The sequence below is a fragment of the Dasypus novemcinctus genome, chromosome 26 (assembly GCF_030445035.2).
Source record: "Dasypus novemcinctus isolate mDasNov1 chromosome 26, mDasNov1.1.hap2, whole genome shotgun sequence".
NCBI lineage: Eukaryota > Metazoa > Chordata > Mammalia > Cingulata > Dasypodidae > Dasypus > Dasypus novemcinctus.
In genome coordinates, this window is record NC_080698.1 from 15,483,567 (window position 1) to 15,497,853 (window position 14,287).

The 14,287-nt window shown below is 41.0% G+C and overlaps 1 protein-coding gene across 2 annotated transcripts in view; it reads left to right on the forward strand.

The window, feature by feature from the left end:
* CACNA2D3 (calcium voltage-gated channel auxiliary subunit alpha2delta 3) overlaps positions 1-14,287 on the forward strand; it is a 933,078-nt gene that overhangs the window by 738,932 nt on the left and 179,859 nt on the right. For both annotated transcript variants that reach the window (XM_058288134.2, XM_058288135.2), the window contains 2 exons: positions 698-819; positions 3,416-3,496. In XM_058288134.2, coding sequence (XP_058144117.1) covers positions 698-819; positions 3,416-3,496 — 203 coding nt within the window. The remainder of the gene's footprint in view (positions 1-697; positions 820-3,415; positions 3,497-14,287) is intronic.

Here is a 14,287-nt window from a genome sequence, read left to right on the forward strand (position 1 = left end):
GACCCTGGGCTGTGGGGACCCAGAAACAGGTACGCACATGTGGCTCTTTGCACTTGTGTACTATGTGGTATGAAGGTGCACCTTGAAACAAGCATGCCTTCGACAGGAAGAAATGGCGAGGAGAATGCATATGGCTTCTGGATGGAAGGAAACGCTATCGGCAAAAGGCAGAGAGACGGGAGGGCAAGGGATTTACCACCGGGACTATTTGGCTGCAGTGGGGGTGGGGACATAAAGAATGCGAGCCAAGATGCCGCCAGAGCACATTTTCACCCCTTTTACACTTTTTTTCTACGATGAGTGAGATATGCTTAAGCAGTTGATCCTCCCTTGGATACGTGCACATGTGTGTATGCTTAGGCAAGAAAATGCTTTCTGTTTTAAGGAAAACACCCTTTAGTTTTCTGATATGATTTCTAGAGGATTCGCTTGCTTGCTCCAGATATTAAGAATTAGTGCACTAGAAATACTAATAAAAGTCATTTCATCTGCTTGGAATCTACTGCCAGAGCTCTACAAAATATTTTTTAATCTGCAGTGCATAATGTTGACCCCAGTCCCCCTTGTGCCAAGAATGACAGATTGGGACTCTAAAAGCAAGGACTGGGTTTTGGGGGGAAGAAAGGTAGTTGGGATGCACAGGTGTCTTTTCCTTGCTGAGTGGTGCAGTAGTCTTCCCAATCCTTTTCGTTTCAAGGGACTTCCTGAAAGCTGGAGACAAGGAAAACATTTTTAATGCGGACCATTTCCCTCTCTGGTACCGAAGAGCTGCCGAGCAGATTCCAGGGAGCTTTGTCTACTCGATCCCATTCAGCACAGGTGGGTGCCCTTATTGGAGAGCGGGGATGGTGGTGGTGCTGTTTTCAGGTCTGATACCTGGGCCATGTGTGCAGAAGGGAGGGGGAGAAGGGAAGGAGCTGCCTGAGCAGTGAGGGAAGCCAAGTTCAGCCTTGAGAGCCAATGCCAAATAGTGGGCCAATGCTGAAGCAGGGACCTATTCTTTAAGGGTAATGGTCCCCGCAAAATGAAGGTTTTGCCTAACCAAATTGTGCAAAGAGCATTTCAGGAAGCAGGTCTGGTATTTTGAATGCACACTTCTCAGTTGATTTTTATTTTAATGTTTTCATAGCCCCACTTAGAGAAAGTTAAGGCAAGCATAATCCTTTGCTTGAATCTTCAACAAGTTACATCACTTCAGAGGCCCACAGTTCTCCTCTGAACTGCATTCATTTAAATTGATATGCAGGATTCCTTAGTCTAAAAAATCTTAATCTAAGACTCCTATAACCTGTGCTCTCCTGATTCAGTGGCCAATGAGAGGCAAGTAGCTGACGATTTTTCCGGATCTAAGATTTTATGATTTTACAAAAAATTCAGGTGACCTCCCTCCAAAAAAGCCTCAGAGCATTCTTATTTCAACTAGTTTTAGAAGCACACAGGCTGGAAATGCTTTACAATTGGACTGGGCTTTATTTTGTCTCACACTTCTGATATTATCAGAGCTCATTATGTATAACAATTTTCCTGAGCATTGCAGAAACTTCAGAGGTGAATGTTCTGTAAACTTGGATTGCTATGGACAGGTCATTCTGTAGGTATATTTTATATTAGGGTCTTTTGTTTTGCTCTCTTGGTACCATTATTAACTCACCCCTAAGGGGGGTTTTCCAGTGCCCTGTGTGGAGTCCTGCTGCCAGGGGTCTTGATGCTCTATTATTGCCCTGCGGAAAGATATTTGCAGAAAGAACACTTCTGAAATTCACAGAAAACATGGCAAGAGTTGTCTAATAATAAGCTGAATGGACTCATGAGGAAGAAGGTCTCTTGTTAGTGAAGGTATTCAAGGAAAGGCCAAATGTTATTGAACAAATTCCCTTACTGAGTGGTATTTCAGATGACATAATCTATTAGGTCCCTTTCAGGCCTAAGATTCTTTGAGTCTCTGCTCCTTTGCTTATAGGCATGTGTGCATGCCCGTACATGGGCATCTATTCTCAAGTATACGTTTCCAGGTGACTAAGTCCTCCCTCTTTACATTTATCCAAGTCACACCTGATTACTGAAAATATCAACTAAGAAGTAGTGGACTTTCTCATTCTGCTGCTCACCTGTCAATAATATCTTTGATCAAGCAATCTCATGAGAGTTCCTTTGACACAGCCCTCTAAAGAAAAATTAGAACATGCTAGATCTGGACTGGAATCATCAACTTCGCTTTTGTGGCATAGTGGTTTTTTTCTCAAAGCTGAACAGGAAGCTTTGGGGGCTAAGGACATTCCCCAGAACTGTTTTATGTATGTGATGATCCTCATGTCAGTTTGCTTTGTTATTAGTCACCTTTTCACCATTTTTCCTGCAAAGAATTATATCTGGGAACAACAAATTCTGATTATTGAAGGCAGTTGTTAAATTGTTTTTTGTTAAATGGAGTTTTCATTGTACTTTTGATTTAATCATATAAGGAAAGGAAATTGATCTTATTTATGGTAAAGTTATGGATGACATAGCATCTTAGGAGATTTCACAGCCCCTTTAGAATTTGGAAAAATGTTAAAATTTACCAGTAAAAGTCATTGTGGTGGAGCTTTCTTTCATTTTCTTGACACATTGGAGAAACTGCTTTTTATTGCTGCTTAAACTTGGACCAGGAGGAAATTCTTAATTGCTTTGGTCATAAGTAAATTCACATTCAGGTTTGCCTTTTCCCTGCTTCACAATTCAATTGGATTCCATTCAACTCATATTCAGTGAGCACCTTTTATAAGACAGGCCCTGGACTAACAATTAATAACTATGACATTCAAAATTCATGCTCAGCAGTTTTTAGTTCATAGGAATTGGAACCATTGTTAATAAGGGAAAACCTCTTAATCCTAATACCATATTGTTACCATATTGATGGAGTAAGGATTGCATTCCAGCTCAATCTCTATTTAGAATTGTTTTGCTCAGAAAAACTGGGCTTGAAATCAGAATTTTATAGATCAGTAAGAATTTAGCCAACAAATCAAAGCTAAAGCTCCCAACTCATAAAAGAATCTCAAAAGTTCATCAAATACAGCTCTCTGTGGCTATATTTAAAGAACCAATATAAATATGATTACTGACATATGTAAACACTGCAATTAGTAACCATTAACTTCCGATAACATGGCCCCTCTGTGGGCGGTCAGTAATTTCAGTGTGAAGAGACTGGACCTTTCCTCCATGGGTGGTCATAGCTTGGTGCATTGGCTTTTTCCAGCTGAGAGGACTGGCTACATAGGATTCATGTCCTAACAGCAGATTCCCCATGGTCCAGAGTACTCGGGGTTCTGGGAAGCCAGCCCCAGCACAATTTGCTAAATTGGCTATTCTCTTAATGTGTACATTATAACTATTTCCATTTTTGTCATGGTGGTTTTCCTTCTTACAGGAATAGTCAACAAAAGCAATGTGGTGACAGCAAGTACCTCCATTCAGCTCCTGGATGAGCGGAAATCTCCAGTGGTGGCAGGTAAAAGACAGATTTCAATTACTGTATATGAAGCAAGCCTGGCATCCATTTCTTTGGCCAGTCATCTACTTTTCTATAGCATGTTTTTTATCCAGAAGGTAGGTTTTTTTGAAAGGAAAACAAAAATTACCTCCTCCTTGTGACATCTCCTCCAAACCAAGGCTCTGACAGCTGATTATGTTTGATGTGAAGACAGAACTCTTTCCCAAGATTTTTTGTTCTGAAACTCTGTACCAGTAAGAAAGTGTTGATGTGTGTGGAGAATAATTTCCTCACAGTAGTTAGCATGGTCATTTAAAGTGAGCTCCAGATCACTAACTTCTATGTTATCAAGATAGCAGTAGGTATGCAAGGAGATTGTGGGTTTGTTTTAGTCAAACATAAGCTGAAATGTGCTCTGCTCTGGAGAGGCTGAGATTTTCATCACCCAAAACCCTCTGGTGAATTAGACTTAGACATATCTGTAGGTGCTAGGTTTGGGACCAGGAGGAGGACAAAACATTTTATGATTAGAAGTCTCAAATTCAGAGAAACCCTAGCTCTGATTTGCCCTAGCTCTGATTTGCCCTATCTATCAGGATGGGGACTTTCACTGGTGGGATCTGACCAAAAGGGCCAGAAACTCCCTTGAGTCCTTCCATGAGGGCAGCTGCTGGCAAAAATGTGGTCAAGGACTGTGTTTGGCACATAGACCATCTCTGATAAAATATTGTTGGATCCATTGGTTGATCGATGGGTGTTAACCTCCAAGCACCATCCTGGTATTTGTATTTGTTGGATTTACCAAAGGGAGTCTTTTTGTTTTCAGGAAGCTTCCCTTAATAAATTCTACCTTAGGGTGACTTTGAATGTCAGCTTCTGTGTTTTCAAGCACAGAACAATGTGGGAAGGAATGCAGATGCGTTTGAAGTAGTCGTTCTTTGGCTGGAAAATACTGCTTTTTCTCCCCCATTTTATTTCTAATTTAGCCAAATGCATCGTAATTGTATTTGTAGGGATTGAAATATTTGGGGACTTGTTGCCCTGGTTATTCCTGGCTTATGGAGTGTAGCAAGGAAGACTGTCTTATGTATTTGACCTGTAGCTCATCTTAAACTAGGCAGACCTGTAATTAATCAGGCAGGAGATATGGACGCTGGGGGTTTCACAGCTGCTGCCTTTACATTTTGTCACTTAGTGTCTCATGTTCCTTGAGGAAAGTGGGCGAGAGGATCATTTCACTCAGAAAGGTTTATTTTTGCTCAAGGGATGTCAGGCTTGCTCTAGGCAGACCCACCCAGCTAGTGATGGAGACATGTTATCTCAGTGGAACTGAGTGGAACTGGGGCCAAATGCAGCAGCTGTCAAGGCCATGATCTGGGCAAAGCTATCTGCTTGAAGTTTCTTTTTAAAACCCTCTCCATGGGTTTCTTGTTCAGTCATCGTGAAGAATGCTCTGAGTTGGCCTGATCTGTACTTGGCCCTGAGGTCCCTGTGCCCACCTCTGTCCAAGTTTATAAACTGTGCTCAAATGTCTAAAAATGCCTTACATTTTATAATTGCCTATTTGGCTGAGTATAGGCGAAGCATGGATGTACCCTGGATGTGTGTGGTGGGTTGAATAGTATTCCTCCAAATTCATGTCCACCCAGAATCTTTGAATGTGACCTTATTTGGTAATAAGATCTTTGCAGAAGTAATCTTTATATGAGGTCATATCAGATTACTATGGGCCCTAAATCCAATGACTGGTGTCCTCATAAGGAGAAGGAGACTTGGAGAAAGTGACAGTTAGGGAAAAAGGCCATGTGAAGACAAAGCACAGATTGGAGGGATGAAGCTACAAGCCAGGGAATGTCAAGGAACACCAAGGATTGCTTGGAAGAGCCACCAGAAGCTGGGACGATGCATGAAAGGGTTCCCCTAGAGCCTTCAGAGGGAGTACGGCCCTGCTGACACTTGCTTTCAGACTTCTAGCAAGGTTCTCTTGAGATCACATGACCCCATTTGGTGCACCATGAGAATGTGGAAGAGACATCATCCTGTTAATGCCACTTGGTATAGGCCAGCTTGTCCCCATTTTCAGAAGACAATACAGAGCAAGTTGAAAAAATGAGGTCATCCAATGAACAGTACAGTTCTTACCTTTTCAAACTGGTGATTCATTAACCTATTTTAAACTGTGTTTGGTAGACATTTGGTTTGGATTCTGAAGGCTGCTGTGGATGCCACCACGTGAAGGCAGTGGCCTCAAGAGGACCTTTCCCTCCCCAACAGCCGAGCGGTCTCTTTAGCACATCCTCCAAGTTCCACTGACTTTGACTCAACCTTCATGAAACTGTGTGATTAGTTTCAGTATTTCCCTCAAATTAGGTAGACATTGTTTACCAGTTTAAAATAAAAGGGCCATTTTAATTGGGGAAGAAGACTTGTTCTGGCAGATGAAGATGAAAATTTGTGCAGGATTGTCCCCCACTGGGGCTCCTCCAACAGCAGATTGGACATGGCCGACTGGCAGTAATTTAGGATTTCAATGAAATCCTTGTGTTAAATTGAGATTTATCTGAACAACAACCAAAAGATTGTATAACTTTGCAAATAATTATCAAGGACTAGTTGAAAAGGCCTGCCCTGCTCCCAGGCCTGATCTGGCCCCCCTGTTTGTTGGCTACATATATCTGTTTGGGGTCGAGAGAGTTTTTCATTTTGTTTTTTTTTCGTTTTTGTGTTTTGTTTTATTCTTTTCTTTCTTTTTTTCTTGTTTTCTTTTTTAAACAAAAACATTTAGATACTCATCTGTCAATGACAGCTTTGAAGAAAGGGCAGTCAAACTGGGCATGATTCCATTTATATGTCAACCTCGCTGCATAAATGGACCCCATCCATCTTCTTGGTCTATGACATTGCTTACAGTCATTCTCTAGAGGAGCCAACTCTCCAGCTGCCACTAGCATGCTACATTTTCTTAATCACTTTCCCACTGCAAAGAAAGAAGTGGTAGGACTTTCTCCTTATCCTTCCAGAGCCCTGGAACCTCCTGCCTGTGTCAGGTGCCTAATCCATTTTTCCACTATTATTGGAAAACAGACCTTGAGCCATAAAGTCTGTAGGTTTGTCACTCACTCTATAACTTGCTAAATGTGTGGTCAGGAGTCTCTGAAGGTCTGTCTGAAATAGAATTGGGATTATTACCTGACTTGCCTTACTCTAGGTTTATTTGGATAATAAAAGGAGAAAACAAACAAGAAAATACTTGGATATAAAGAAGTATAAGAATACTAGGATTTTGGAGTAACCCATGTTTACCTTCAAGTTCATATATTTATGCATTCGTTCGTTGATTCAAAGAAAATTTCCTGAGTACTTGCTTTTTGCCAGATACTCTATATCTAAATAAATAATAACAAGGCCCTGTAAATGAGCTCCCCTCCCCACAGGGGTCTGTGAAATAGCAACGTTTTTCAAGCCATGTCTACGTAAGACAAATGAATTGAAAAGCTGAACAATTATTTAGTGAATAAGCTTGGAGAAGGCAGTATCTGGAAGCTCCTAGAGATCAAGGACTTTGTCTATTTAATCTTCTGTCCCTCACAGCATAACCCAGTGGAGTGTCTGGAGCACAGTGGATTGGTCCTCAACAAGAATTTTATAAACTGAATAAACTAGGGGAGCAAGTGTAGCGCAGTGGTCAAGTGCCAGCTTCCCAGGTACAAGGTCCTGGGTTCAATCTCTGGTACCTCCTTGAAAAGAAAAGAAAAGATAAGAAGAGAAAAGAGAGGAGGGGAGGGCAGAGGAGAGGAGAGGGCAGGGGAGGGCAGGGGAGGGGAGGGCAGGGGAGGGGAGGGGAGGGGAGGGGAGGGGAGGGGAGGGGAGGGGAGGAGAGGAGAGGAGAGGAGAGGAGAGGAGAGGAGAGGAGAGGAAGGAAAGATTGAATTGAACTCAATGAAAACCTGTTTTGCCCTCATTTACTTACTGTTGACATGAGTCTCCCAAATTACCCAGATCAATAGCTGTAGGGAATCCTGCCACCAGGCTAGAGTGCAAATGACTGAGAGAGAAGAAGACACGCACAAGGCAGAAGAACTGAGCCAAGCTGGAAGGTGTGACTATGTAGGGACTTCCTCCCCACCTCAGATTGTTTGTCTCACCTCCCCATGCTCCTTCTAGACTCTCATTCTCACAGATACAATTTAAGATATTTCTGTTAAGAAATTTGGACTTCTGAATATTTTTAATAATGAAGAATTCTGAATTATTTGCGTTTGCTTTAAAACATAAATGTTAATGTATCCAAATCCATATATATCCAAATGTACCCAATGAATCCAAAATCTCTCCTAAAAACATTCCATTGTGATTTCTTAAATAGACTGCAAATGCTCCAAGGGCAAAGGCCCCCAGTTACCTTTCTATTTCTGGCTATTCCTGGCATCAAATATAAAAGCTGACACACTGTAGATGTGTAATAAATAGTGCCTGAATGAAGGAGTCAATGAAAATGAGCTTCAGTTTTACCTATTATATGAAGGTACCTAAGCTTGTAAAATCAGCAGTTAGAACTCCAGTCCACACCACACTACAGTGATATAGAACAATATAAATATTTCAAGGAATAAAAGAATTGTTCGGTGTCCCATCCTAATGGTATCTGTGTTAACCCAGCAGTTGCCTCTGCATTAGCAGATGTCTTTTCTTAGGTCCAAGCCTCCAACTCATAGCTTAGAACAGCTCTTCTGATCAGCAGCACAAAAGATAAACTGTCCTCGTTAGTGGTAATGATTTCTTATAGAAATGGCTTTTTTTTAAAGAAAATTATTTTTAGTAAATTTGGGAGGTGGGTCTCTGATCTGCCAGCCAAAGACACAGACTGTGGTAGATCCAATGCGGAAAGGGGTAGAATTTGAAAGTACAGTTGATGTCATCTGATTTGCATAGTTCTAGGCAGTGTAATGAAGAAGGATGCTTGACAATAGGACAGGAGTTCCCATTTTAACCAGCTAATTAGGAATCTGATTGATCAACATCATTGACCATTAACTATTAGGTATTTATATGTGCTATTTAAACTAGGGTATTGACTAGTCTAGTTTAATATAGACACTTCATTAAAATTGGGTGAATAATGTTGGTGAAGTTTTATAGGCAAATATTCAGCTTGACAACTTTCCTTTGGCAGGATTTCACATAGCTGATATTACCAAGTTGACTTGCATGTCAGGAATTATGTGTAAAGTTTGCATGGATAAACCTCTAGCTTGTTATCTGTACAGAGAAAGGATTTTATCTTGGCAGAAATTAATATTGATTGATTAAGGCAGTGCTTCTCAACCAGAGGTGATTTTTTTTCCCCGAGAGGACATTTGGCAAAGTCTGGAAACATTTTTAGCTGTCCCATTTAGGTAGGGAGGTGCTACCAGTATCTGGTGGGTAGAGAACAAGGATACCACTACACATCGTGGAATGCACAAGAGAGCCTCCGAGACAGAATTTTCTGGTCGAAATGTCAGTAGTGCTAAGGTTAAAATGTCCTGCGTTAAACTGACAGGCAAACTTCAATTGTTAATGCTTTCAAATTCAGTGTTTTCCCTTATAGATTTATTTATATTTAAAAATATTGTTTCATTTCTTCATTTTTAAATGAAATCATTCAATAAATATGTATCTCGCACCCACTATGCACCTAGTCTAGGGATACAACTGTGAACAAGTACCCCAGAGGGTGATCTGGAGTATGCCGGGGGTGGGGGGATTGCTGGTTGATACAATGATGAAGACACTGTGGCATTCAGCAGCCACTGAAGAATCTCTCCACCCCAATGCTACTGCCTCCCCTAAGAACACTGGGCTAGACCAAGTTGCTGCCACCAGAGAGCTTCCATTTGTGTGGGAGATACAGACAACAGACAAGCACATGCAGGAAGGGAGGAAGCAAAGAAGGAAGAAAGGAAGGAAAGAAGGAAAGAAGGGAAGGAGGGAGTGAGAAAGGAGTTGCTGGTAGTGGTAAATGTTCTGTAGAGAACAGAGCAGAACAAATAGATGATGTGTGAAGTGTGGTGGCGGTGGCAGAGGGGAGGGACGCGTGCTTGCATTTGTATGTGTGTGCTTATGGGTGTGTCACTGGGGCAATGGCTCCTCAGATGGGGTGGTCAGGGAAGGCATCCCGGAGGAGGTGGCATGAATGGAGACTTGAATGATGAATGCAAAAATACATGGGAAGAGCCTTCCAGGCAGAGGGAGCTGATTTCTCCCAGAATCCTGAGTGAATCTGGAATGAGATTCCTCATGCATTTTATGGCCATGTTACAGGTGGGGGCTCTGAAGCTTGAGTCTTTTGAGTTTTGGGGGTGTTTCTCTGGATCTAAAAGCTTGGACTTTCGTTCATCTAAAGTGTAGCACAGGACTAAATGCCATGTGGGTAGGTGTCCCGGGGAGGAGGTACAGAACCAAGGCAAGCCTTTGCTCTAAATGTCAGCTACGATGTGAAGCTTTTTGTTTGTTTAGTGTTTGTTTCCCTAAACTGACTAAAGAAAAAGAAAAGAGGTCTAAACCAGTGGGACAAATGGACTCGTAGTTTAGTTCTAGATTCTGCCTTACTTGAAGTTGGCCAGAAAATTTGAGAGGCAAAACTGGCCACTTAGAACAGCTGCTGGACCTGCCCGCACAGTAGCCAGTGACAAGGGCACATTGAGGATAATTGCTCCAGGAATAAAAATAGCCTGGAGTTTCAAGAAACTGGATCCTCTGTGCTCTCCATGGCATTCCTTCCCGAGTCACTGTCCCCTTTATAAAACTCGTCAAATGTCCCAACACACCCTCCACTTGTAAAATCAGTGGCAGAACTTGAGAGCATCAGGTCCTAATACCTGTCCTCCAGGTTCTAAATTGGCAGGGGAAGCCACCTCTTTTTTTGACTTTGTGGAGGGATTTGTATATTAAAGTAATAATGAAGCAAATACTTAGGGGTAAGCATGGGGTTATTTTTTCCCTCTCTCTGGGTCTCAGTTTCCACATTTGTAAAATAAAGGTGTGTGGTGCTTAGGTTAGATGTTGAAAAGCCTGGTTTTTGAAGATGAGTATTTGTTTCATTGCCACAGAAAAGAAAAGGAATGAACAAACATCGGAATATTTCTCACACCTGAAATCTCTATGGCCTCTGGGGACTCCTCTGTTTCCTGTTCAGAGAATTAAATGAGTTTATGTATGTAAAGTGCTTGGTTAATGCTTATAGTTCAGTGCCCAATAATCATTATGTGCTGAATTATCATTGCCATTGCCATCAGCGTTATTAATTACCCTAGGTTCCACTCCACACCTTTCACTAGCCAAAGCTTATTCCTACATGCTGTTCTCTTTGCAAACTTGCACGTGGGAATATCACTAGAATGTCCTTTAAATGCTAGCTGAAAGAGAAGGAAACCAGTTATCTTCCAGTACCCCCTGTCTTGAGATGTTTGGAAAAATATATATATATCTCACTCAGAAAATAAAGTCTCTTGCTATAGTGAGACTCACTTTTCAAGCCTTGGAGCAGGGCTTGGCAAACTATCAGCTGGGGCCAAATCCATCCCGCCTCCTGTTTTCTTTATTTTTGTTTACAGTTTTATTGAGCTATATTTCATGCACCATAAAATTCACTTATTTAAAGTGTACAGCTGAGTGGGTTTTAGTATTTTCACAGTGCTGTGCAGTCATCACCAACATCTAATTTTAGAACATTTTCAACATCCCCGCAAAATTCCATACACTTAGCAGTAATCCCCCCATTCTTGTGACCCTCCTCCTGCCCATCCCCTGGCAGCTATTCATCCACCTACTTTCTATCAATAAGGATTTGCCCATTCTGGACTTTTCTTATACACTGAATATACTGTATATGGTCTTTTGTGGTGGGTTTCTTCCACTTGGCATATGTTTTCAAGGTTCTTCCCTGTAGTAGCTTGGATCAGTACTGCATTTCTCTTCATTTCAGAGTAATAGTCCATTATATAGATGGACTGCATTTGTTTGTCCATTCACCAGTGGATGGCATGTGCGCTGCTTCTACCTTGGGGCTATTATGAATAATGCTGGCATGAACATTCATGCACAAGCTTTTGGGTGGACACATGCTTTCATTTCTCTTGGGTAGATACCTAGGAGTGGAATTGTTGAGTCACATGGTAACTATATGCTCAGCGTTCTGAGGAAGAGCCAGATTGTTTTTCAAAGGGGCATTCCTAACTCACAACGGAGGGTTCCAATTTCTTGAAATCCTCACCAACATGTGTTATTGTCTGTATTTTTTTCACTTTAGCCATCCTAGTGGGTGGGAAGTGATTTGCATTTCTCTAATGACTAATGAGCATATTTTCAGGTGCTTATTGGTCATTTGTAAATCTTTAGAGAAATATCTATTCAGATCCTTTGTTCATTCTTAAAATTGGGTTATTTGTGTTTGTATGGTCGAGTTGTAAAAGGTTTTTTTTATTTTCTGGGTAAAAGTCCCATGACAGATATCTGTTTTTGTAAATAAAGTTTTATTAAAATACAGCCATGACCATATGTTATATTGTTTATGGACACATTGGGGCTAATACGGCACAAAGCCAAAAATATTGGCCTGCAAAGCCAAAAATATTTACTACCTGGCCTTTTACAAAAAAAGTTTGCCAACCTCTGCTTTAGATTAAAATACATCACAAAGTCTATTAAAAAGGAAGAAAAACATTGGTTTGTTCATTTACCTTTTTCACTATGTTTTTATCTTATAAAAATGAAATGGATGTTTAAATTATAAGTTGTTTAAGTGGATGCTGAGATAAAGTGACATGTATCAGAAGTCATCCATCAGTTGGGCCTAATGTATTTGTATATGTGGTTACATGGAAATCCCAATCGAAGCTACTAAGTTTTCTAAAAATATATGTTCTCATTATCAGTCAAGATAGTGATTTACTTAATCTTCGCTGTAGTTTATAAACCTCTGAACAGTGTAATCAGCATAATGCTTGGTAGAGCACTGCAAGTGCCCTCACATGCTTTGATGGAAAAGAGTTTATGGGATTTGTTTTTCAACTTGGCTCATAAGAGATTTGGGGATTTATTTAGCTGCCTTTATCCAGGCAAATCTCCTACTGACCTTGTTGGGATTTTGATGACAATTAAGACTAGAATATATATGACTCATGCAAAGTGAAGGGCCCACAGAGGATAGACGAGATGATGTAAATTTCCCCTCCCTGGGAAAAGATGGCGGGTGGGAGCCGAGACTGCACAAGCACCAGTGTTCTTGCTTGGACCAGTCTGCCTCCTAAAGTTTGCACTCACTCAGAGCTCCTGAGCTCTATGTGCATGAGGTCAGGGTCAGTGCCTGAGTGTCATTCCACTTCAAGGCCATATAATACCTGGCCTGGTTCAGGCAGATGGGAGTGTACAAAAGTCTTTAAAAATAAAAGGACATTTCAGAGGGAAAATGTAGTGCATGGTCTTTTTTATAAGCCTTACTTCACTAGCTTTCTCCTGCCAACTTCCAGATTTTAGCTGATATATCATGTTTTTAGGCCAAAATTATTTCTTATTAAATTACTTTCTTCATACTATGTATTTCTCACTCTGTTTTCTGCTGTATTCTCTCTGGAACCCACTCCAATCTGATTTTGTCCACATTGCAATGTTTGCTGTCAAGGCCACCAAAACTTCCATGCTGCCTAATCCAAAAATGAATTTCAAATGTTCAGTTTTCTTGGTCTGTTAGCAGCAGTTGACCACACTGGTCACTTTCTCTTTAAAATAGCCCTTTATGTGGTTCTTCTACTGCCTTGCTGGTCACTCTGCCTTATCTCCTTTGCTGATTCTGTTCCTTACCTGACTTGGTAGAGTTGCAGGGCTGGTTCTCTGTGCTTCCTTCCACTCTGCTTCTTCTATCTATGCTTCCTTCCACAACCCAGAAAGTCCTACGATGTGGCCTCCAATTACCGTCTAATCTCTGCTCCTTCTGCTTCCCTCTTTGTCTGCTCAACCACAGCCACATTGCCTCCCTATTGTTCATCAGACATGCCAAGCTTGCTCCTACCTCAGGGCCTTTGCATCTGCATGGCACCTCCCAGGGGTACTTTTCTGGCAGATTTCTTCACCACGGCTTCATCTTTTCCTTCAGATCTCTGCTGAAATACCTTCTCAGAGTGTGTTTTCTGACCACCATATATAGAAGAGAAATTCTTCCTCCTTATCTCCAGGACTCTCTACCCCTTATATCTGTTCTTTTCACCACCTGATAATTTGTATTCATTGGTGTTTCTCCCTTTGTTAAAAGAAGTTATGTATGTATGGGGCCAGGTACTCTGGTATTTCTTGGGACTTTTATTTCTGATACCTGGGAAGTTATCTGGCACATAGCAGGTGCTTAGATATTTGTTAGATGAATGACTTTGCATTATTTTGTAACCCATATTAACAAAACCACTGAGACTTACCACTACCTGATTTTAATGCTTGTCACAGGTACTTTAATGCCATGACTTCCTCATTCTTAAGTTCTTCTTACCCTTTTCCTCCCCCTTCCTATCCTCTTGCTTTTTATAATTTATTCCTGGATCAATTGTAGTTTACTTCAAGTGATGCTTCTTCAAGAGGAATGTGTAGGTATCATTCTCTCTGAGCCCTTTCATATCTGAGAATTACAGTCTCAGTTTGGTTCCTTATTAAGTTTTGGTTTTTATGTATTTCACTTCTGGATTGTAGATTTTTATTTGTCCTTAAAATCTTAAAATTTTACCCAAACCTATTCATCTGGTGTGCTTTGGCCAATGGAATGTGAGTGCATATAATGTATGC